Genomic DNA, 24,000 nt, shown 5'->3' on the forward strand with positions numbered 1-24,000 from the left:
TCTGTGCCGTCATTCAATTAAATGTTTCTGACAACAGAAGTTAGTTGTTGCAACGTGGGTGGTCATGTCTGTTTTCTGACCAATGCCACAAGTGGAATTATTTTAGGTAACTCTGAAAAATCACACACAGCATTGACTAGCCTGGGCGGCGTTTCCTAAAAGCTTTGTAGCTAACGAGGTACTTCATTTCTCTTCACAACCTATAGACCCAGACCACTTGTTGAACAGCAAAGTGCTTTATTCAATTAATTTTGCTCATTTAGACAGGCAGACCAATTCTGATATTTTTGTCACTAATTGGTCTTTTGACCAATCAGATCAGCTCTGAAAAAGATGTGATGTGAAAAGATTTGATGTGATTGGTCAAAAGACCAATTAGTGGTAAGAAGATCAGAATTGCGCTGCCTGTCTAAATGCAGCCATATAATTTTTTTTATTTTTATTGAGAACATACTACAGACATTATCATTGTTACTCTGTCACTGCTGTGGGTTGCTAAGAGAAATTCAGAGCCACCCCACTGGGCACAGAAGTCAGTTCAACGTCTAGTTTTGAATTACATTTGGTTGAGTTGTCAACAAACGTGTATTCAATGTGAAATCAACAAAAAAATTCACCATGTCATTGGATTTAGGTTAAATGCCCTTACGTTGATGACTTTTTTCAAATCCAATCAGTTTTCCACGTTGATTTGGGGGGGTTGAAATGATGTGGAAACAACGTTGATTCAACCAGTTTGTGCCCAGTGGGACATAAGTCAAGAAGCTTTCATGAAACTCACCCTTGGCCTGATCAGTTCTCCTTTAGCCCTTCCCTTTTAATGAGACAGATCTGACCAATTAACTTGACTTGAGTCCTGTTTCATCTTGACTGTTGGGCAGTGACAAGGGAGCACCATAAGTGTAAGTATCCAGCACTTCTAGCTTACAGTCTGTAAAAAAAACACAAAACCCCACAACCATACATGGTCGCTCTCAGAAGTCAGAGTCAGCGTCCATAAGCTCTGCCTCCATCAGGTTGGTTCTAGAGTGGATCTGCCCCCACTCCGCCCTCCTTTGACCCCCCTGCGACCTCCCCACGTGGGCTGTCCTCCCAGACCCCCCTGCCATAGGCGCCACCTCCCCGGAGTAGCGGAACGCTCCATTGTGCTGCCAGGAGGAGGGGGGTGGTTGTTGGGGGCGGCAGCGGGGCCCCAGGCCAAGGTCCTCAGGCAGGTCGCTGAGGGAGAGGGGGTTGAGGTCAGTGTACCTGCTCCTCTGGCTAGAGGAGGGCCCCAGGGCTCCTCCGTACCTCTCCTGGTAGGGCAGGGGCTGAGAGGGCCTAAACTCAGGGTAAGAGCCTGGTAGGACGTCCTCAGCCTCCTCCTGGTGCTGCCTCAGATTGGCCACCAGGCTCCTGTGGCCGGGCAGCTTGGGTAGCCGTGGCACCGAGCTGGTGCCAAACTCTCGCTGACGGTAGCCCTGGTGTTCGGCCAGCTCCTCCATAGGACGCGCCTCCTTCTTCCTCTTCTTCCTCTTCTTTTTCCTCTTCATCATCTCAGGAGAGATCTCCGCCTCCACCATCCACAGCTTCCTCTCCTCTGGCGGTGGAACTGGGTGAAAGAGCAGGGTGAGATTCAGACTCATAGTGGTAACATGGTAACAGGATTAAATCAGACTGGAGGCTGAACTGACAATTCTGTAGCCTGGTTATATCATACTGAATACTGCCATTGTGAGTGCAGCATTCAGTCTGGCTTAACCAGGCTAGTAACATAGGCCCTGTTTGAATCTATACATGATTGGATAAGTGAAAGCAAAGACCCTCTCCCATTGCTTTAACTAATCCAACTGTCTACGATCTGTTATCATTTCAAGGAAGAATGCAATGAACGCAAGGAAGAGTGCAGATGTCAGACAATGTCAATAAGCAGGTGGCAGTTCTCACCAGGTGTCCCTGTAGGGGTGACAGAGATGTCCTGCGGCAGAATGGCACCTCTCCTGGCCACCATCTTGGTCACATGCTGGGCCCAGGCTGAAGACATCTCATTGGATGGCTCCCCGTTCAGGTCAAAGTTGATTCCAGCTACCAATGAGAAAGAAGAAAAGACAGATCAACCATTACTATCCATTATATAGTAGAAGAGCTCAAACATTACTATCCATTCATTAAAAGCCCCAAAGGTTATTTATATAGTAGAATGCTCCCTGGAGTCCCCTGCAGTGTTCCAATAACTAACAGTTCATATAGTCCCTCCAACATAAGCAAGCATGCTGGCCACAGCCACCTCAGTGCTTACATTATCTGATGACTGTCATTCAGACAGAGTTCTCAATGACATTCACTTCTAGTGTCAGACAGAGTTCTCAATGACATTCACTTTTAGTTGTAACATTGAAACATAGTGGAAACATAGTGGAAACTAATATCAGCCAGGAGTTCCTCAATTATAAAAAAGTATGGCATACCATCCTCATAAAAAAAGAATACTTTGAATGTTAGAGTTTTCAGTTCAGCCCCAAAATGTGCCATTTCATTGAGAGGCAGCCAATTCAGCCTCTTGCTGACTGATGACAAGCAGCCTCTTGCTGACTGATGACAAGCAGCCTCTTGCTGACTGATGACAAGGTTTGTAGTACTTCTCCTAAACCCCCAGGGGGTCGCTTTGGGGACTTACCTACTGGCCCGTCATGGGAGACAGTGTGCATGCTGAAGGACAGCTCCTTCTCCGGGTCTTTGTGGAGCTCCTTGCGCTTGGAGAAGGCCTTGGCTATCATCTTGCTCTTCTTTATCCTCTTGGGCTCATCGTCGCTACGGCCGATAACCCTATGACAGGAACAACAGGTAGATAAATGACAATGTGACAGACAATGTAGACGTATCCCTTGACGTGACAATCGCGGTAAAATTGTGCAGACATTAAAGCTGAAATCCATACTTGGTGAAACTACCACGTTCGTTTGAGATATTACAACAACAAAGAAGTTGCATCAAACAACGAACACTGTATTTTTTCGCTCTGACATCATTGCACGTGCGATAGAACAGCATAGTATGTACTGAAGAAAACAAAATGTATGTCTCCTCTCCTCCATTTCATCAAAAAAACAATAACAAATTCGCTGGGGGCGAACAGTGGCGCTGTTTCACCTTATGCGGATTTCAGCTTTAATACACAGACAATGCCGTGTGAATGCCTCAGAGAGATAATAAAATGTGTAACTCCATACTTGGGTATTGTTGTTAAAGTTCATATACTATTTTCTTGTAGCCTACCTTTTTTCTACAATACAACTTTCTGCTAAAGCACAAAGAGACTGCCGCCCTGTCTAATTTTCTGTGTGTGTTCTAAAGGAAATGGCTGCTTACTTGCACCAGGTGCGTTTCCAGATGAGGATAGTGGCCTTGGTCCACACCCAGGTGCTCATGGCGATGCCCGTGCCGAACATGGAGAACAGATTAATCTTTTCTACTAGTAGACTGGGACGGTTCTTGATGGTACATTCTGGGATCGGCTTGTTGGTCTGATGAGCGATCGTCACGTTGGCCTCGCACCTGTTCAAAACCAACATAGACATCATCAATCAATCGTCAAAGCTCTTTTTGCACAGGCAGTTGCATTTGCTGTGGTAAAATACTCTACATACCCACACCCACTGTAAAGCCATATAAATGGGGCATATTCACATACAGAGCGGTTGACATGAACCAGTTGTTTACTTGTTGAGGCAGGAAAGAGACATTTACATTTCTGAGGTGAAATTAATACCAGTCCACCCAAAGTCAACAGAGTGGAGAAATAAGGCTGCATTCACAGCACCACAACCAGGTAGGGCTATGGTAACCACCTGTCTCATCTGCTGGGAATCTCCCACTACACCATACAACTGGGGCCATGTTCCAATACTCTTAAATCTCCCACTACACCATACAACTGGGGCCATGTTCCAATACTCTTAAATCTCCTATTACACCATATAACTGGGGCCATGTTCCAATACTCTTAAATGCATATTTCCTTCCTCCCTTCCTTGAAGTAATCACTCGTTTGACATATTGGATTAGTGTAAGGAAACTTTCCATTGCAAAGCTTTTACCAATTATGTCATGTCATATATTGGTGATTACTTCCAGGTGTTGAGAAAAGAAGCATACATTTTTAGAGTATTCCAAAAGGGTCCAGAAGTCCTTAGGTCCTAAACACCTGTTTTGAAGTTGCAGCGTTGAAAATAGTTCCGGGTTATTGTAGGCTACATGAGGAGAAAAGGAACTTACAACACATATTCTCTGAAGCTCTTCTCCCACTCAGCCTGGTTGAAGAAGTCGTAAAAGTGGCAGCCAAACGTGATTAAGACAAAGCCAAACGCCAGGAATCCAAATATACCTGATAAAGAGGAATTACACAAATTGTTAGGGATATTTGAAATTCCAGAAAACTCAGGAGTCAAGACACAATATACTTTATATGATGATAAAACCAAAGGGTTATATAACATATATCGTGCAACAGAATCTAAAGTAAATCTACGATGAGGCGATTTAAGTGGCTTTATTAAAGGTTTATGCTAGCATGCTATTGTAGCATTTCGTGGGGGGGGGGGGGGTCGCCTGACCCAAAGGCAGTGGATCTAACCACTGCTCCAGGAAAGCTAGCTCCCTTGTGGAAGCGGTTATCTGTCTTTTCAACACTAACCAGGTTTGTTACACTGTTATGCCAGTGGTTTGGCTCTGGATATTTGGTGATTGACAGCTAAGGGGTCATACCAAGTCTTAGCATTGTTTCGTTGATTTTGCTCGCAGCCTTCTCACTCAGAAGACCCGGGTGGTTACTCTTGATGGAGAACAACGTCATGACTCCTGCAGAAACAAACAGAGGAAATCAGTTAGGGAACGTCTGTTTATTTGGTAGCATTTCAATTCTGAAATATGAAAATGTCTAGTTTTTTGGGTTTGAGAGAACTCACCTCGTATGAGGAAATAGCCACCAATGACAAGCACAACTCCAATGGGAGCCAACACAAAGCCAGCGCGGTAGTGGTAGTTCTTATAGCCAACGAAACAGATCCCACTGACAGAGTCTCCATCCACCTGTGGCAAACAACAGAGACCAGAAATGCATACATGTGTTTGAATGGCATAAAATATAAATAATTTGGAAAACAATAAATTCTGAGTCATTGTCTTTCTATCATGAAAAGCGAATAAATAAACTTGTCTCTAAACTGTAGACACTGTTTGGGATTACACCATTGCAAAATAACCCAGTAACACTTAACTTAAAGCCTGCTGGTACAATGCATTAAGATTAAGTTACAACGCATTGTGAGACTTGTCATAAGCATGTATAATGTGTTATCATCATTAGCATTATAAAACGCAAATCACAGAAGTTACTTTTTTTCAATGGCTAAAACAAATGGTAGGTGTTCCATACCTCAGCGGTGGCTAGAATAGTCACAGTGAGGATGAATGGGACGGACCATGTGACCATGTGGAAGTATGAGGTCTTGCCCGACAGGGGCTGGTGGGTGGTGCCCAGGGCCTTGAAGGACGTGTGCCAGGCATAGGTCAGCATGACGAACCAGATCACCCCAGACATCAGAGAGTAGTAGACGAGGCTGAAGATGATGACACACGACAGAGTCTCGGTAGACCTGGATGGAGAGAGAGAGAAGAAAGTGAATGACTCTATGATTTTGAAAGTGTACACTGCCATTGCATTGGCTGTATGTGTGTTATTAATTGTCTGATAAATTCAATCAATCAATCAGCCAACCAATCAATCAACCAATCAAGTTTGAGAAACAAAGCGATCTTGTGAAAACTAACCTCCTGACTCCTGTACCAGCAAAATACAAGACCTACGAACCTCACCAGAAGATTCAAGAAATACTCCTTTAAATGGCATTTTCCCATCTTATCTCATAATACTCCCACTTTCTTCCAACCCCTTCGGTGTGTGTGTGTATGTACAGTGTATGTGTGTGTCTCAGGGGGTTGGGTCGTAAGCAAAAACTACAAATGATGGACAATAAAATATATAGTATTCTTCTTCTTCACTTACGAGGGCTCCCCTAAACGCATGGTGTTGTCACTCTTGCATACGATCTCTTTGCGAGCTCCGTCCATGAACTGAGCCAGCCAGCCGATACTGCCCATGAAGAAACAGGTATTGATGTAGAAGAGGATGACGGCGGGGTAACGGTTTGAATTCTTCCAGTCCGCCAGAAAGGTGGCCTGTGAAAGGAGAGAGGGAAAGAGAGAGAGGGAGAGAGTGGGGGGGGGGGGGAGATAGAGAGAGAGAGAGAGAGAGAGAGGGAGAGAGAGGAGACGTGAGACAGGAACATTTGAGAATAAATATAGAAAATCCCTGGTGATTTCTCAGTACAGTCTCAGTCCACAGGTCATGGGTCAAATCACAAAGATTAATAATATTAATGGAAAACACTTTTTGCTGTCCTTAGAAAGGTCAACTCAGTGAAACACATAGTTCTCCACAAATTACTAACAATATCAGCTAATAAAAAGCATTGTTTTGACAACTTCTGTGAAAAGCAGTATGAACACATTATCTGAAAAATAATGGTATGTGTGTTACAATACCTGTATCTTAATTCCATTTATAACCTCAAATGTAAAAGTTAAAAGTCAAGTCAAAAAATTGTTGCTAACAGCTGCAAGTTACACTTGGAATTATGGGTAATGTAGTCCACAACACTGCCGTGTGAGGCTCACCAGAGTGAAAAAGGTGCAGAGCAGGGTGACGGTGCCGAACACAGCGATGTAGGCATGCATGTCCGAGTGCTCCTCGTCAGTGAACAGGGGGTTGTTGCACTGGATTCCGCAGCCCTCCACATCTTTGTACCAGCTGGCCTGAACGTCTGTCTTCACCAGGGGGGCTTCGCAGTATCCCGACGTGTTGAACTTCAGCTTCTGCACCTCGTTCTGTCTCACCATGGACGGAAGGCACAGTGAGCTCATAACGTCACTCTGTTTGGTCTATTTTTCATATGAGGCATCCGCCTCAATATTATATAGTATTTTATAAATTGGGTGGTTCGAGCCCTGAATGCTGATTGGCTGACAGCTGTGGTATATCAGACCGTATACCACGGGTATGACAAAATATTTATTTTTACTGCTCTAAATACGTTGGTAACCAGTTTATAATAACAATAAGGCACCTCAGGGGTAACAAAATGTGGAAAAAGTCAAGGGGTCTGAATACTTTCCGAATGCACTGTATATAATATATTATAGTATTATATAGTATAATATTGACTGCCATTTTAGACTGAAAGACAATTAAACTAGCCTCTTGACTAGATGGGTGACTCCATGGAGGGGCCTCCCGCTGGGCACAGACTTCAATTCAACGTCTACTCCACGTTGGTTCAATGTAATTTCATTGACATGACGTGGAAACCACGTTGATTCAACCAGTGTGTGCCCAGTGGGTTGACAGTGCTGAAGCCCCCTTAAGAATTGGCCTAGCACCCCGTCAGCACCCTCAAAAAATAATGTATTAGTACACACAAACATGTACACCATGGACTGCAAGCACCCCTTCTCACCCTTCTCACCCCTTCTCACCCTTCTCAATGACCAAGCGACTCCAATGTGTAAGTCGCTCTGGATAAGAGCGTCTGCTAAATGATGTAAATGTAAATGTTAGCTACCCCAGTGAAGAACTTCTGGTGCCACCACTAAATACATGACCAATGAACCTCAGTCTGTGGCCTTGTCCATAAACAACCCCTAGCCCTTACCCCCTAGCCCCTAGCCACTTGTTCAGATCCGAAAGGATTGTATAGGTTTTTCCGATCTACAAAAACATGGCTAGTAGTTAGGGGCTTGGGGTTGTTTCTGGACACATGCATGCATAGTGAGAGCATCTACCATACCGTGCAGCCCATGGGGTACTTGTCAGTCTCCTCACACTTGAGGAAGTTGGGCCAGCCCCTCTCCTGGTCCACAATGCTGCAGGGGCGACGCGTAGCCTGGCACAGGTGCTGGCTGGGAAGCTCCACCTGCCCGTTGTCACATTTGGGCATGTAGACGGCACACAGCAGGGGCTGGATGACCGCCCAGCACCGAGGGGCGTTCCTCAGACCTGCATGGGCGAGACGGGAGGGGAGGGACAATAATGTACCTTGGGTTGACTTCAGTAGACACCAAATGGATGAGAATGCTCCTAAACTGAGAGAAATGTGAAGGTAGGTACCATAATAAACGCTAATTATCGTTTTCTGTTGTGAAAGATTTTGCTACGGTGTGCCCTAGCGAACACGACCCTGGTGCTCCAGCCTGTTTGTGCCTTAGCAAACTCCTCTCTGGGTTTGTTCGTTCATTGTCATGCCAAACATCTATGTATGGTATGGGTTCGATTCCCACGGGGGGCCAGTATAAAAAAATATAATGTATGCACTCACTAACTGTAAGTCGCTCTGGATAAGAGCGTCTGCTAAATGACGTAAATATAAAATGTAAATGTAAATGTAATGGTATGACAACGATAGTAGTGTTAGCTACAGCATATACAGTATGAGACCAGTCTGAATATAAATTATGCACATTCATCACTTCAGTGTGGTGAGGATGATAATCACTAGGGTCAGGAGATAAGTAGGATCTGGATGTTGATGATGAAAATGATCACTAGGTCAGGAGATAAGTAGTGCCTGGACGTTGACCCTGACTGGGATTGGTACCTGGGTCCAGTGCCGATCAACGCAACACCTTAGCTGTTACGCCAAGAGCTCCAAACCTCTTGATGAGGCTGCTACCGTTACAATATCATACATTTGGAAGGTCACTAGTTGTGTGGTCTCCTCTTTTTTTCCCATGGTGGGGGTGGGGAGTGGGGAAGGGAACCACTCTACAGATGAGCTGAGGATTAGTGTAAAGTGGAAGGAAATGCAGGTTGATGGCTCACTAATGAGTGTTTATGCATGTGCAGAAAATCTCACTGAATATCTAACACCTCAGAGAGTATTTTCTTTTATGTTCTTTATTTGCTCTTAACCCCCATTTCCTGTAAAAGTCGTATTCCTGTGTATTTGGCAATTACAAAAACTATCCATTTGGAGGGCCCCTCAACATTTAATTGCCTAGTTAACATGCTATATTGTACCAATGAACCTACTGACCTTGTATGTGACTGTAACCAATATCTACCTTAATGTTTAATGGCACAATGTAATACATCTTATTACATAATTATTATATAGTGCTACTGTAAAAAAAAAAAACGTATAATAGAACATTATGTTTATGTCAAATGGCAAGGTTAAGACTAAATAATCACAAGTGAACGTTCAATGAATAAAATAAATATGTTATTTTACGTTTCCTTTTGCAAATGACATAATATGAACATCTATATTGCATCTGATGCTAATTGGGGGGGGGGGGGGGGGGTCTGCACTTAATAACACAACACAAATGTATAATACATTTTTCAATTTCTTTCATATCAATTACAGTAAATGAACAACATGACCCCTTTTTACCTTTGCTTATTAACCAAATAAAGGCTTACCAGACCACATGGCCAACTTCTCAAACGCTTCGTCTTGGGTACTTGAGTCTTCAGCCAAGACAAGAGACGTGTGCGTGTACGGTAGCGGTGACCCAAGACATGTATTATATTTAAGCACTTCACATGTTGTAGTTTTCTTGCAGAAATCATTGAAAATTGTTTCGTTTCTCTGGACCGTTACCGCATGAGTAACCAGAAAGGAGGCAGCCCAAACGCAAAGCATCCCGAACCCACCAACAATGGAACTCCGGCCATGGGAAGACATCTTGGAGATTCAACGGTGCAACTTTGTATCCAGGGGAAAAAATGGTTATTTGTATTTCAGTGATCTAAAATGTAACCGTTAATAAAAATCGCACGAAGTGCTCTTGTTCATTTGATGCCGAATGTAAAATTATGATACAATGAAACGAAACGTTGTCCCAGTTTTCACGCACTCCCGAACTTTTTCATTTTGCATTTGTTGTACAATCCTTCATTTATCACTGGAATTCCCACAATCCGATCGCGACCAAAAAATATGCATGCATGATATTCAATTAAAATCAAGTGGAACTATTCCTTACGCTGTTTTTGTTGGATAGGCCTATTAAAAAGAAATCAAATCGACAAAGTAACAGATTCACCCTCCCCCACTTCCCCCAAACTTGCCATGAAAAGTCTGAAACTGTAATATGATCTCTAGTCTACGCGCTACATCCCCCTTGCGCTCCCCCTTTCCCGTCTTTTGCTGCAAAAAACTATTTTCATTTAATCTATGTAGGCCTATCCCAAAAAAAAGGGCAGTTTTGGGGGGATTTCTATAGAATTCCGCGATGTGTCTGATGGAGTTGGGTCTTTGTTTTTCTCGCTTGCATGTCGTTTCTGCTATTTTTTTCTGCCTCTGGTATGTACATGGTGGGGGAGAGCCAAAATAACAAAAACATCTCACCCCATCCCCCTCTCCAAGGGTAAGACTATGCCTTATAGGTATACCAAAACAATCTCTCTCCTGCCAGGATAGACTCCAGTAGAAATGCCATCTGTGTACCTTTACTTCGTATGTTTATGTTTGTTTGTTTAATCGTCCGTTAATTTAGAACCTTTATTTCTGACATACCACATTCTTCAAATCAATCACAATCAAATCAAAATGTTATGTCACATGCTTCGTAAACAACAGGTGTAGACTAACAGTGAAACGCTTACTTATGGGCCATTCCCACCAATGCAGAATACAATAAATAAATAAATAATATAAAAAAATAGTAACACAAGGAATAATTACACAATGAGCAATGATATCTTGCCTATATAGCTGGGGTACCAGTATGACACTCATGTTACTCATTTCCAAAAACAAGTATTTTAAAGATCTCCAAAGACCCATATTTTCCACCACTACTTACATCTGACCTTACCGCCTACATTTGCACTGCTTGCTATTAAGAATGAATTGACATAGATTTGCAATCATAGACTGATCAGTTATGTTGGTGTGAACAACCATCTTCAGTAGTCTATTGCATTATACTACAGTGCAACATCCTTCAAATCTGTAAAGAAACTAGAGCCTCACTTTGCCATACAATCTAAATCTTAGTGATTATGCGAGCACAGTAGGCTATATTTCTTTGTCAGCCCACTCCAAAGACTGTTCATTCACCACCACAAAAATGGTAACTGCGAGTTTATCTGCCAGTGGCATGCCAGTAGCCACTCAGGGAAAGTTTGTTGTCTTGGACATAAACAAGTAAATTATCCACTCATTAGGCTACTTTGATTCTAAAAGACCAAACAATATTGTCATTTTCTTTGCTTAAATTGTACAGTTTGTAAATGAGTATGCGGCCTACTGTACGGGTGTTGGCTGGTGGAATTAGAAACAGTAAATAACTTCATGGCATTATGGTTCTGGAAAAACAGTTAGTCTTGTTTATTTCCCTTCCAGTCCATATTAAATCTGTTTCCTTGGAGACCCTCATAATGGAAATGTGCATTCTCTCTCCCAGTTAAGGTAGCACTGCTCTTCACACAAATGAAACCTCAAACTGACCAAGAAAACTTTCAGAGGTTGATTATAAGTTAACTGTAAAGCCCTAAGTGACTGACATTGGTCGGATTTAAGATTCTATCTTTATCCACCAATGGGACAGTAGGTTGAATGAATGTTTCATCATTCACATAGACAGAACACCATACAGTCTCAAACAATCCTCTTCATGCTTGTGATTGTGATGTTATCAAAGCCTCTCTCTAACCTGACCATTATAGGGCAGTGCATTAGATGTGATGCTCCAACAGGCTGTCTCCTGCTGATTGAAATGACAATGGATGTTTTGTTTTTGACCTGTGCTGTATGAATGAGAGGAGCTCCATGTCCCCCCCCCCCCCCCCCCCCCCCCCCCCCCTCCCTCTCCCCTCTCCCCTCTCCCCTCTCCCCTCTCCCCTCTCTCTCTCTCTCTGAGGGAAGCACTGGGTCTCCTTAAAACTCACAGCAACATGGCTGTCTGAGAAGGACCACACACAGAGCACGTGGGCCCCTCACTGGAGCGCCCGGCTAAATCTCTCTTACACACACACACACACACGCTCTCTCTTCACACCAGAAGAGAGAAACGGACTCATCTACAGGTCAGTTATTACACCATTATTGCCAATGTGACTTCTCATTTCACAATGGTCTGTATAACAGAATGTCCCCTAGAATACATATTAGTTGTAAATGTAGGGACTGTGCCTAAGTCCTGTGTGTTAATGAACCAGAGACTTCGTACAGAACACACTGTCGCTGATGTCTCTCAATGCCTGTCTCTGAATAACTTCCCCATAACAATGACATTATGCACACCTGGCATGTAGACCTATAATAATATAGTTCATACAATTAGTTAAAACAACTGCAGGGCCATGTGCATAAAGCAGGAAGGTGTATGGAGAAGAAGTGCTTCACATTCAGAACTGTGTCTGCCCAGGCACAGCAGATTTCAGGCCAGGAATGCATCTAAGCTCAGGTTTTCATTCGCCAAACTGGGGTGGAGAGGAAACACTTTGTTGTTTTACGTCTGACTGTTCACAGCTATATTAGACTTCAGTCCCAACTAGCCTGGAATGAACTTGAGTGTTATCAACCAAATCATGAACATTTTAAAATTAAAAACACACGCAACTCACTCATAATTTCCCCTGCATTTCTATTTAAACATGTCGTACTGTGGGCAGTAGCTAGACCATATTACACTTTAGCTAGGTATTGTAACACTGGCTGGTAAAATCAGTGAAACTGCTGATGAGACAATAAAACAAAATACATTTGTTAAACTGATTGACTATAGATCACACATTTAGTCTTTGTGGATAGCGTATACAGCCATGCTTTCAATTGATACTTGCTGCAGTGATAAAACATGGAGCTGTGCCACCTGTTGTCACAATGATCCTATTGGAGCTTATAGACACATTTGGAGAGGTTGGAGTTCGGTAGCCATTTATGCCTATATCCATTTGAGTTGTTTTCTCTCACGCAACCCCAATCCCTATGTCCTCGTCACCCACCCACTGACAGGTCACAACATGCCATCTGGGAGTACAGTACTGGGAAAGAATGTCATGAGACACTGTTCAATATACAGTAGTACTTCATTTTAGAACACCGTTTCCACTGGTATTTACCTGGTGTTTATTAGGACATTAATAAATGGTGTCAATGGGTAGTTTCTGGTACTTAATCACATGAATTCAACACAATTGGTAACCAACTACTTGCTGTGATGATTCCCAAAGAAACAAATAAGGAATTCATAAGCTATTGTGTTTACATAAGAGTCATTACCAATTTACCACATACATTCAAAGTAAATACCCTCTGTACCTAAGGAGAATTGGGAATATCATTTTGACATGTATTATTTATATTTTTAATGTTAATTCATAGAATTTTACATGGGTCAGTTCCTACAATGAATTCCACCCCCGTCTGTACCGTAAAATAAAGTGCTAACCAGTAGTCTAATACTTGACCAGTCACAGTATATTGACCCAAATGATGAGGGGAAAAAAGCAACTGGTATTCCCAGTGGACCTAACCGGGTTGTGTTCATTAGAGACAAAACGGACTAAAACAGGACTTGTCCAATAAGAAGCGCTTAATTTAATTTTCCGTGCGTGATCAAATGAACACAACCCCGGTGAGGGGAAATGCCAACAGGGCTAGGCGACGGCCCAACATGGTTATGTTATGGAGGAGAGCATTAGTGTGAACTCCAGTGTTGCAGCGCTTGCCAATCTAAACACCAGTGCTTGTGTAAAAGGCGTTACGGAAATTAAGACTGTTTATTATAAAATCAGTAGCTCAGTGAGTAAGAAACTACAATTACATTATTGGTCTGTATGGATACCCACAATGCATCATATCCAAAATATATGCTTTATTGAAAGGAATGTATTTAGAGTCCATTTAGCTCGAAATACACACTTAGTGGCCAGTTTATTAGGTACACCACCCCGTTCACGAAAATGGATCGCTCCTACAGACAGTGAGTCACTTGCCAATGGCTTGCTATATAAAGAAGGCAGACAGGCATCAAGGCATTCAGTTACTGTTCGATTGAAAGTTCGAATGGGCAAAACGAGTGACCTAAGTGACTTTGAGCGTGGTATGATAGTCGGTGCCAGGTGTGCCGGTTCCAGTATCTCAGAAACAGACAGTCTCCTGGGCTTGTCTAAGGTTTAACGAGAATGGTGCGACAAACAAAAAACATCCAGTCAGTGGCAGTTCTGTGGGCGAAAACAGCTTGTTGATGAGAGAGGTCGAAGTACAATGGCAAGAATCGTGCAAGCTAACAGGCGCGCCACAAACAAGCAAATATCAGCACAGTACTACAGTGGTGTGCAGAACGGCATCTCGGGAACGCACAACTCGTCGGTCCTATTGCAGCAGACGACCACACCAAGTTTCACTCCTATAAGCTAAAAACAAGAAGAAGTGGCTCTAGTGGGCACGCGATTACCAACACTGGACAACTGAGGAGTCTAACTTGTTATAGCATGCATGTCACACTACAGTTGGGAGCTTTAACATACACACCATTAGCTAATGAGCTTTATTACATTACTTGGGTTTTCTCTTCCATATCTGAGAAGGGCCAACATAGTTGTCTTGTTCTCAACCCTATGAGAGTAGTAGGGGATAACTGGATGGATATCAATAACAGATCAATGTTGTAAATCGGATAGACAAAATCCTAAAGTACCTGGACAGAGTCTACATTATTTTGCAGTGTTTGGACTAAAAAGTCAGCTGCTTTACCCTTTTCAATAAATTACAGATCGTGTCATATTTCAGATGAGTCAAATGATGAATAGGTGTGAATAGAGGAGTTCTCCATTTGCTGTCTGGCTGGAGTACTTCCTGATTAGATGCGTTCCTTTTAGCTCCCCTGTGGCACGGGGTGGGCAGAGTTTAAACATTGACCATTCCATTGGTCACAAAGTGAAAACTCTACCCATCCGGGGTACTGGGTGAGCTAAAACGAAACAAGCACACATTGACACAGGAATGAAGAACGCAGAAAGAGAGCAGATAACCTCGCCATTTTCGACTCTTGTCAAATGGTGGTGGATCATCCAACCAGAATCTTTGACCTCAAAGCCAGTCCTTGCACCATCGAAAGTATCAAGCAGCCTTGAAAATGAAAACCATCTCCATGAAAAGAGGCCTTTGGACACATGTAAGCTTGAGCCCCATCCAGCAGAAGGGGGTAGAATTCCAGACTCCCACACCCCCTGGGTGACCCCGGGGTTGGTGACCTAGTCCTGGTCCAGTCTGATCGGGGAGGACCTGATCATGAGCAGGTCACTGCCAAGGGTCCGTACGGTGCTGCAGGTTGTAGTTCTGAAGCTCAATCTGGTCCTTTATCTGGTTGATCAGAATCTGAGACAAGAGGATCCCCACCAGCTAACGAGAGAGAGAGAGAGAGAGAGAGAGAGAGAGAGAGAGAGAGAGAGAGAGAGAGAGAGAGAGAGAGAGAGAGAGAGAGAGAGAGAGAGCGCAGGAAAACAATAGAGGCTGGGTGAGCAGAGAAGTGAGAGAAGTAACTTAAAGTGGTTCCTGACCCTCTCTAAACGTATAGATGATTTGCCCATAAAGTTACAACGTGAATCTAAATAGACCAGGGCTAGGGTCAATTCAAATTGAAGTCAGTCAATTCAAGAAGTAAACAGAAATTCCAATTCAACAATTGAAAGAACGGCATCTACTTTCAATGATTTCTCAATAAACTGAAAAGGAGAAGCTATTCATTTCAAATGTTTTAAGTTGAAGGAATTGAGTGACATCAATTCGGATTGACCCCAACCCTGTAATGGACTATTCAAGTGTGTGTGTGTGTTGACTCATTTCTCCTTAGTTTCATTGTGGGTCTGAATAGACTATTCAATTGTGTGTGTGTGTGTGTGTGTGTGTGTGTGTGGTGATGTCTACCTGTGGGATGGCCAGACCCAGGGCGATGCCCCCTAGCATGAACAAGTTGCTGTGGATCCAGTTAACCAGCTTGTCGATGCAGCCATTGGTGTGGATGAAGGCACCAGCCCGCAGGAATGATAGCTCCTGCATCCCCTGACCACACATTGTGTTAATGACCAACTGAAGAGAGAGAGGGAGTGAGAGAGGCAGAGAGAGAGAGAGGCAGAGAGAGAGATGCATTTGAATTACAATGCACGTGCACGCGAATGCACAAGCAAGTACATGAGCATGCACATGTGCACGCACACACACTCTTGCGTGCACACGCATAACGGTGCAAAATGTACTTTCCTTTATAACGGTTTACAACTATATAGTATTTTAATAGGGCTAGTTTAAGTGCCTTGTGCTCTGTTGAAACTAAACCACATTTGACAATAAAGTGGAACATAAAAATAGCACACTTAACTGTAGTCTGTCAAAATTTAACCACTGTAACAAGTTGTTGGCAAGACGATTGTAATACCCCAAGGCCCCGATCTCTAACCCCTGACCTCATCTTTAGACAGCAGGCAGCAGGAGAAGGGAACAGAGCAGCGCTCTCGGCTGGGGTTGTCTGTGGTGCAGTTGAAGTACATGTTCTGAGACCAGTCGGTGTAGGTAACACCTCCACAACAGCTGAACTGAGGAGACGAGGACAAACACGTCCTTGGTAATTGCAGACTGTATAGCTTGGTAATGGGCAGATTGTATAGCTTGGTAATGGGCAGACTGTATAGCTTGGTAATGGGCAGATTGTATAGCTTGGTAATGGGCAGATTGTATAGCTTGGTAATGGGCAGATTGTATAGCTTGGTAATGGGAAGACTGTATAGCTTGGTAATGGGCAGACTGTATAGCTTGGTAATGGGCAGACTGTATAGCTTGGTAATGGGCAGACTGTATAGCTTGGTAATGGGCAGACTGTATAGCTTGGTAATGGGCAGACTGTATAGCTTGGTAATGGGCAGACTGTATAGCTTGGTAATGGGCAGATTGTATAGCTTGGTAATGGGCAGACTGTATAGCTTGGTAATGGGCAGACTGTATAGCTTGGTAATGGGCAGACTGTATAGCTTGGTAATGGGCAGACTGTATAGCTTGGTAATGGGCAGACTGTATAGTTTGGTAATGGGCAGACTGTATAGCTTGGTAATGGGCAGACTGTATAGCTTGGTAATGGGCAGATTGTATAGCTTGGTAATGGGCAGACTATAGCTTGGTAATGGGCAGACTGTATAGCTTGGTAATGGGCAGACTGTATAGCTTGGTAATGGGCAGACTGTCTAGCTTGGTAATGGGCAGACTGTATAGCTTGGTAATGGGCAGACTGTATAGCTTGGTAATGGGCAGACTGTATAGCTTGGTAATGGGCAGACTGTATAGCTTGGTAATGGGCAGACTGTATAGCTTGGTAATGGGCAGACTGTATAGCTTGGTAATGGGCAGACTGTATAGCTTGGTAATGGGCAGACTGTATAGCTTGGTAATGGGCAGACTGTATAGCTTGGTAATGGGCAGACTGTATAGCTTGGTAATGGGCAGACTGTATAGCTTGGTAATGGGCAGACTGTATAGCCTGTGTTGTCAACGGCTGTCAGTCTGTATCTGTGTGCAACTTGTTGTTAGGTCAGTGTGGTGTGTAGATGTTGTCTTTTACCTCAAGCGCTTGTGAGACACATTCGTGAGTAAGGCCAATACAGTGAACTAAACTGTTGTTTTCAGGAAGTTGAAGGCTGATAGAGGGTCATCTCAAAACCTAGACCAAATCTTACAAAGCCCCTTTAATACTAAATAAATAGTAGTGAAACTACCATCTCTGTACAGAAACTTCTTGAGTTCAACGTGTATTATTTTGGGAACAACAAGTATTACAGTGAGAAAGTGTTGTTTTCCAGTTATATGGGGTCCACTCCTCACCTCTTTCTGACCAAAATCGATGAGGTTCTGTAGGTCAATGTCATCCCTATAATGAACGATGGCATTGTTGATGATCTCACTCACTTTATTCCGTGCCTTTAGAAGAGACAGAAAAAAAGAGGACAGCCATTTGCTTTAAATAATTTGTTTGGTCAATCAACTAATACACTCAATTGTACCCTGAGCAAGACAATGTTGTAAAGTCACAAGCAGGGGCCAATGAATTACACACATTTATTTATCCTGAGTAAATCCTGGTATAATAATACCCCCATGGTTAGAAAACAGTGCTGCCTTTCTTTGAGCTGCGTTCTATCTTTTGAGCCATCTCTTCACACACATGCGCAAACACACACGCAAGCAAGCACGCACAGTCGCAGGCTCACACTCAAAGTATACATGTAGTACATTCCTCTGAAAACCAACAGCCTGCTGCTGGATGAATTAAAATCGACCGGTGACGTTAAGTTGAAGGCAACTAACAGCAGAGGGCGATCTCTGGCCACAAGTCACTGACAGACAAAAAAAAAACTCCCTCTTCTAAATTTACATTTTTATCGTTATCATCATGTTTTTGACCCTTATCTTACGGTAATGACTTGAATGAACTGATATGAGCACTAATTGAGCCAATAGGACATTAGAAAGCCTACCATATTCAACAGTCACAATTGATGAAAGTCTAATCCAAAAGCATGGATTCCATTGGTTGCTCTTGTAAATATTGTATATTCACGGCAAATCTTTCTCTTTTAATGATTCCTATCTTCCTCTTGTTGTTGTATATATGCTGTGTGTAAGTTTCAATTGCGCAGATTTTATGCTGCAGAAGAACTGCCCTTTGGGGACAGTAACAATCTATTAAATTGACCTCAGAGAGATGTTGCACTTCTTTAACATGAACTGGTGAATGACAGTAAATTGGGACCTGGTCAAGGTATAATGGCCTAGCTAGAGGCAGGGGTGGAGGGGACGGGACGCATGGGAATGAGTTCCCAGAGTAAAAATCTTAGGGAGAACCGACATTTACAGTTTATTTTAGGGGATAAAATGCTGCATGATACAACCAATAGCAGGAATTCCCATAGTGATACCCCCATAATTCCCATAGTGATACCCCCATAATTCCCATAGTGATACCCCAATAATTCGATCCTTTCCTAGTGGAGATACAGTACCTTATCTGAGAAGACGAAGCCCAGGATGCCTGCAGCTAGCTGCAGCAGAAAGATCATAGTCAGAAAGATGCAGAACTGGAGGAAAGAAATAAAGAGAGAGAGAGAGAGAGAGAGAGAGAGAGAGAGAGAGAGAGAGAGAGAGAGAGAGAGAGAGAGAGAGAGAGAGAGAGAGAGAGAGAGAGAGAGAGAGAGAGAGAGAGAGAGAGAAAAGAGAGAGAGAAAGGAAGAGTTAATAATTTGTTCAGTCTGAGGGCATGTCACTCAATTCTTATGGATAAGAATGCATTAGCCTCGTAATCTTTCAAGGGTCAAAACCCCCATCAGCAGATAACCTGAGGAGGACTAAAGTATCTCATGCTAAGCTATTAATTGATAGAGCACAGCACAGCTCATAATTGGCAGTGGTCCAGTTCCAATATTTTTTGAATGCATCCTTCCTTCCTGCCTTCCTTGAGGTAAAGATCACTGATTTGTACGTTTGGCTATTTGAAAGCACCATTTCTATCTTATTGCTTTCACCCACCAAACCTTAACAGATCACTGATTACTTCAAAGTAGGTAGGCATAAAGTCTGCATTGTTGGGAATAGGCTCGTAAGTAAGCATTTAACGGTAAAGTCTACACCTGTTGTATTCGGTGCATGTGACCAATACAATTTCATTTGATTTGAGGATGCTCTTTTAAAAAGAGTTAGAAGTGGGCTAGACCACTGACCGTTTGTAGGAGGCAGATGTTCTCTCGGAGTGAGCCCACACAGCCACAGAAGGTGATGAAGAACATGAGCACCCCCACGATCAGCAGCAGGATGGCAGGGTCCACCGCTAGACAGGCCATGGCTGCCTCTGGGAGGGTGATGGAGAAAGAGAGAAAGAGAAAAAGAGAGAGAAAGAGAGAGCAAGTGACAGAATCATGTATGAGAGAGAGAGTGGAGCGAGAGAGAGAGCGATTGGAGAGGACAGAGAGAGTGAGAGAGAGTGGAGAGGACAGAGAGAGAGAGAGAGTGGAGAGGACAGAGAGAGTGAGAGAGAGTGGAGAGGACAGAGAGAGCGAGAGAGAGTGGAGAGGACAGAGGGAGCGAGAGAGAGTGGAGAGGACAGCGAGAGCGAGAGAGAGTGGAGAGGACAGAGAGAGCGAGAGAGAGTGGAGAGGACAGAGTGAGCGAGAGAGAGTGGAGAGGACAGAGTGAGCGAGAGAGAGTGGAGAGGACAGAGAGAGCGAGAGAGAGTGGAGAGGACAGAGAGAGCGAGAGAGAGTGGAGAGGACAGAGAGAGCGAGAGAGAGTGGAGAGGACAGAGAGAGAGAGAGAGAGAGAGTGGAGAGGACAGAGAGAGCGAGAGAGAGTGGAGAGGACAGAGAGAGAGAGTGGAGAGGACAGAGAGAGTGAGAGAGTGGAGAGGACAGAGAGAGTGAGAGAGAGTGGAGAGGACAGAGAGAGTGAGAGAGAGTGGAGAGGACAGAGAGAGTGAGAGAGAGTGGAGAGGACAGAGAGAGTGAGAGAGAGTGGAGAGGACAGAGAGAGTGAGAGAGAGTGGAGGACAGAGAGAGTGAGTGGAGAGGACAGAGAGAGAGAGAGTGGAGAGGACAGAGAGAGAGAGAGAGAGAGTGGAGAGGACAGAGAGAGTGAGAGAGAGTGGAGAGGACAGAGAGAGTGGAGAGGACAGAGAGAGTGGAGAGGACAGAGAGAGTGAGAGAGAGTGGAGAGGACAGAGAGAGCGAGAGAGTGGAGAGGACAGAGAGAGTGAGAGAGAGTGGAGAAGACAGAGAGAGTGAGAGAGAGTGGAGAGGACAGAGAGAGCAAGAGAGAAATAAATGATCTCAACAGAGAAAAATGTCCTCCTGTGTGCTACCTATATCCCCCCACTAGAATCTCCATACTTTAATGAAGACAGCTTCTCCATCCTGGAGGGGGAAATCAATCATTTCCAGACCCAGGGACATGTACTAGTCTGTGGCGACCTAAATGCCAGAACTGGACAAGAACCTGACACCCTCAGCACACAGGGGTACAAACACCTACCTGGAGGTGACAGCATTCCCTCCCCCATATGCCCCCCTAGGCACAACTACGACAACATAACCAACAAAAACGGGTCACAACTCCTGCAGCTCTGTCGCACACTGGGTATGTACATAGTCAATGGTAGGCTTCGAGGGGACTCCTATGGTAGGTTCACCTATAGCTCATCTCTTGGCAGTAATACCGTAGACCTTTATCACTGACCTCAACCCAGAGTCTCTCAGAGCGTTCACAGTCAGCCCACTGACACCCCTATCAGACCACAGCAAAATCACAGTCTACTTGAACAAAGCAATACTCAATCATGAGGCATCAAAGCCAAAGGAACTGAATAATATTAAGAAATGCTATAGATGGAAGGAAAGTAGTGTGGAAACCTACCAAAAAACAATCAGGCAACAACAAATTCAATCCCGTTTAGACAACTTCCTGGACAAAACGTTCCACTGTAATAGTGAAGGTGTAAACTTGGAGGTAGAAAACCTAAACAATATATTTGACCTCTCAGCTTTCCTATCAAATCTAAAAATCTCTAACAAAAAACCGAAGGAAAGTAACAGTGACAAATGGTTTGATGAAGAATGCAAAAACCTAAGAAAGAAATTGAGAAACTTCCAACCAAAAACATTGAGACCCAGAAAACCTGAGCCTACGCCTTCAATATGGTGAATCACTAAAACAATACAGAAATACACTACGGAAAAAGAAGGAACAGCATGTCAGAAATCAGCTCAATGTAATTGAAGAATCCATAGACTCTAACCACTTCTGGGAAAATGTGAAAACACTAAACAACAACACGAAGAGCTATCTATCCAAAATGGAGATGTATGGGTAAACCACTTCAGGCGGCAGGTAGCTTAGTGGTTAAGAGCGTTGTGCCAGTAACCGAAAGGTCGCTGGTTCTAATCCCTGAGCCGACTAGGTGAAAGTTGTAATAGAGGAGTCGAATATTGGAGCACCTGATACTAGCAATGATAGGGATTGTAATATTAAATAACATGTATAGTATTTTATAAAAGGATAAAACGACATAACAAGCAGAATAATACATCTTTAAATACAAATAATTAGAACATGGCTTTTTTGGCGGGAGGTTGTTGTTTTGGCGGATGGTTGTTGTGGTTGGTCCTGTGTTCTCTCTGGCGTCCTTTCCCCCTTGCGGCAGATGTGGATGCGGGTGCGTTTGCACGCTCTGCCCATTTCTTCCCCAGTCAACCATGTGGTGTGCAGCGTTAAGTGAGTGAGAGGGGAAATGGTTGCATATCCCAGAGACGACCGGAGGTCTATGAGCAGGGGTAGTGAGAGAGAGCTTTCAATTTTGTGTAGATGAGGGATATACATTAATCTAATTTTTCATTGTCCTATCATGATGGAAAGATCCCTAACCCTATAACCTGGACACCCACCTGAGTGACCCATACACCAAAGAGAATTTCCCATCTCTTTTATGGACCTGCTGTGAGTATGCAGCCTAAACAGAGAAATAACTGCGGTCAGAGACCTACTTGAGCAGCACCGCCCCCTCAAGATTCTGAGCCTGCCTGGCAGGGTTGGTCCTACAAAGCCAGAGCCCCCTGATGGGAGAGAATAATATACAAGGAAATTCTCAAAGCTGCTGAGAACCTTGACGACCTTTTACCTAGCCGGTGGGGATTCCGGTGGGGTACGCCCACCCAGGTAGTGGCAGTGCTGGCAACACTGGCTGCAGTAACCCATGGGGAGGGGGTCACACTCGGACAATCAGAGAGGGGGTTTATTATTGTGGCCCAGGTAGCACAAAATAATCAAAGGTCTGACCGCACGGAGATGCCTGGGAAAATTGTTACAACAGGGGATCAGAGTGTTTGTGTCTCAGGTGAAGAGGGTGGATCTGATCTCCATCACCTAGGACTTGACATAGATTAAGTAGATTAATCAAATCTCACATTGTTATCAATTTCTGCTCAATCTGCATGCTTTCTCAATCAGCTTTAACTGTATATGCACTCGTAAATCCGGTTATTTCTCGAGTTGGGCTCTGGGATATAACAGCCGTTGAGTATCTGATTTTATGGTGGATTATGGAGGAGGGGGGTTGAGTGTGTTGGAGTATGTGAGTATGTGCGTGTGTGCTTGTCTGGCATCTGTTGTGGGGGGGTGGGGATGTTGGGGGGGGGGGGGGGGGGGGGATAATAATTGCTTGTCAATGAATTAAATGTAATACAATGGCAATCCGGGTTATATGTTAGAATCCTACGCGTGAACTGCCGACATTATTACGCATATTAATTGATAATGATGGAAAATAGGATATGCATATTTTTTTTTTTAAATAGTTATATAGATATATAGATATATATATATATATAGAGGTGAAAGCATAGCCAGTTATAATTGTAATGGCTTAGCTGATAATAACAAAAGAAGAACAATATTTACATGGCTCAAAGAGAAGGAATATAATATCTATTGTATACAGGAAACTCATTCAACAATTCGAGATGAAGTAGCGTGGAAAAAAGAATGGGGGGGGGGGGGGGAAGATATACTTCTCCCATGGGCAAAGAAATTCAAAAGGGGTGATGATATTAATTAATAGTAATTTCGATCTGAATGTGCAAATTGTCCAAATAGATACGCAAGGTAGATGGATTATTTTAAATATGTTATTGGACCATAAACAGATATGGCTCATTAACCTTTACGGACCAAATAATGATGATCCACAATTCTTTGACAAGATATATAATAAATTATCAACCCTACAAGCAATTCAAGACAATATTATTATGGTGGGGGATTATAATACCGATTTAAATAGCTCAATGGACCGTAAAGGAAATCACACCACAAACAATCACCCACATGCTCTTAAGGAAATTGTGAATGTCATGGATACATT

At 43.5% G+C, this 24,000-nt stretch overlaps 2 protein-coding genes across 2 annotated transcripts in view; both read right to left on the reverse strand.

Annotated features, from left to right (window-relative positions):
• Nucleotides 1-444: 444 nt before the first annotated feature.
• LOC311128964 (protein smoothened-like) lies at nt 445-9,785 on the reverse strand (the record flags this gene model as incomplete). The annotated part of the gene is made up of 12 exons (XM_084161196.1): nt 445-1,591; nt 1,927-2,064; nt 2,657-2,805; nt 3,349-3,534; nt 4,255-4,363; nt 4,744-4,836; nt 4,944-5,067; nt 5,414-5,633; nt 6,044-6,216; nt 6,715-6,924; nt 7,884-8,092; nt 9,521-9,785. The coding sequence occupies 12 exons, from the start codon at nt 9,783-9,785 to the stop codon at nt 975-977; spliced, it is 2,493 nt and encodes an 830-aa protein (XP_084017322.1). The 3' UTR covers nt 445-974.
• A 3,376-nt stretch (nt 9,786-13,161) lies between these two features.
• The window catches only part of LOC311130094 (tetraspanin-33-like), a 31,000-nt gene continuing 20,161 nt past the window's right edge, over nt 13,162-24,000 (reverse strand). Inside the window, exons 3-8 of the mRNA XM_084162764.1 lie at nt 19,814-19,941; nt 19,100-19,174; nt 17,922-18,017; nt 16,517-16,645; nt 15,981-16,142; nt 13,162-15,455 (exon numbers count right to left, since the gene is read on the reverse strand). Of these exons, the coding sequence (XP_084018890.1) occupies nt 15,354-15,455; nt 15,981-16,142; nt 16,517-16,645; nt 17,922-18,017; nt 19,100-19,174; nt 19,814-19,941 (692 nt within the window). The 3' untranslated portion in view covers nt 13,162-15,353. The remainder of the gene's footprint in view (nt 15,456-15,980; nt 16,143-16,516; nt 16,646-17,921; nt 18,018-19,099; nt 19,175-19,813; nt 19,942-24,000) is intronic.

Source organism: Coregonus lavaretus, assembly GCF_964263955.1.
Source record: "Coregonus lavaretus genome assembly, chromosome: 5".
Classification (NCBI taxonomy): Eukaryota; Metazoa; Chordata; class Actinopteri; order Salmoniformes; family Salmonidae; genus Coregonus; species Coregonus lavaretus.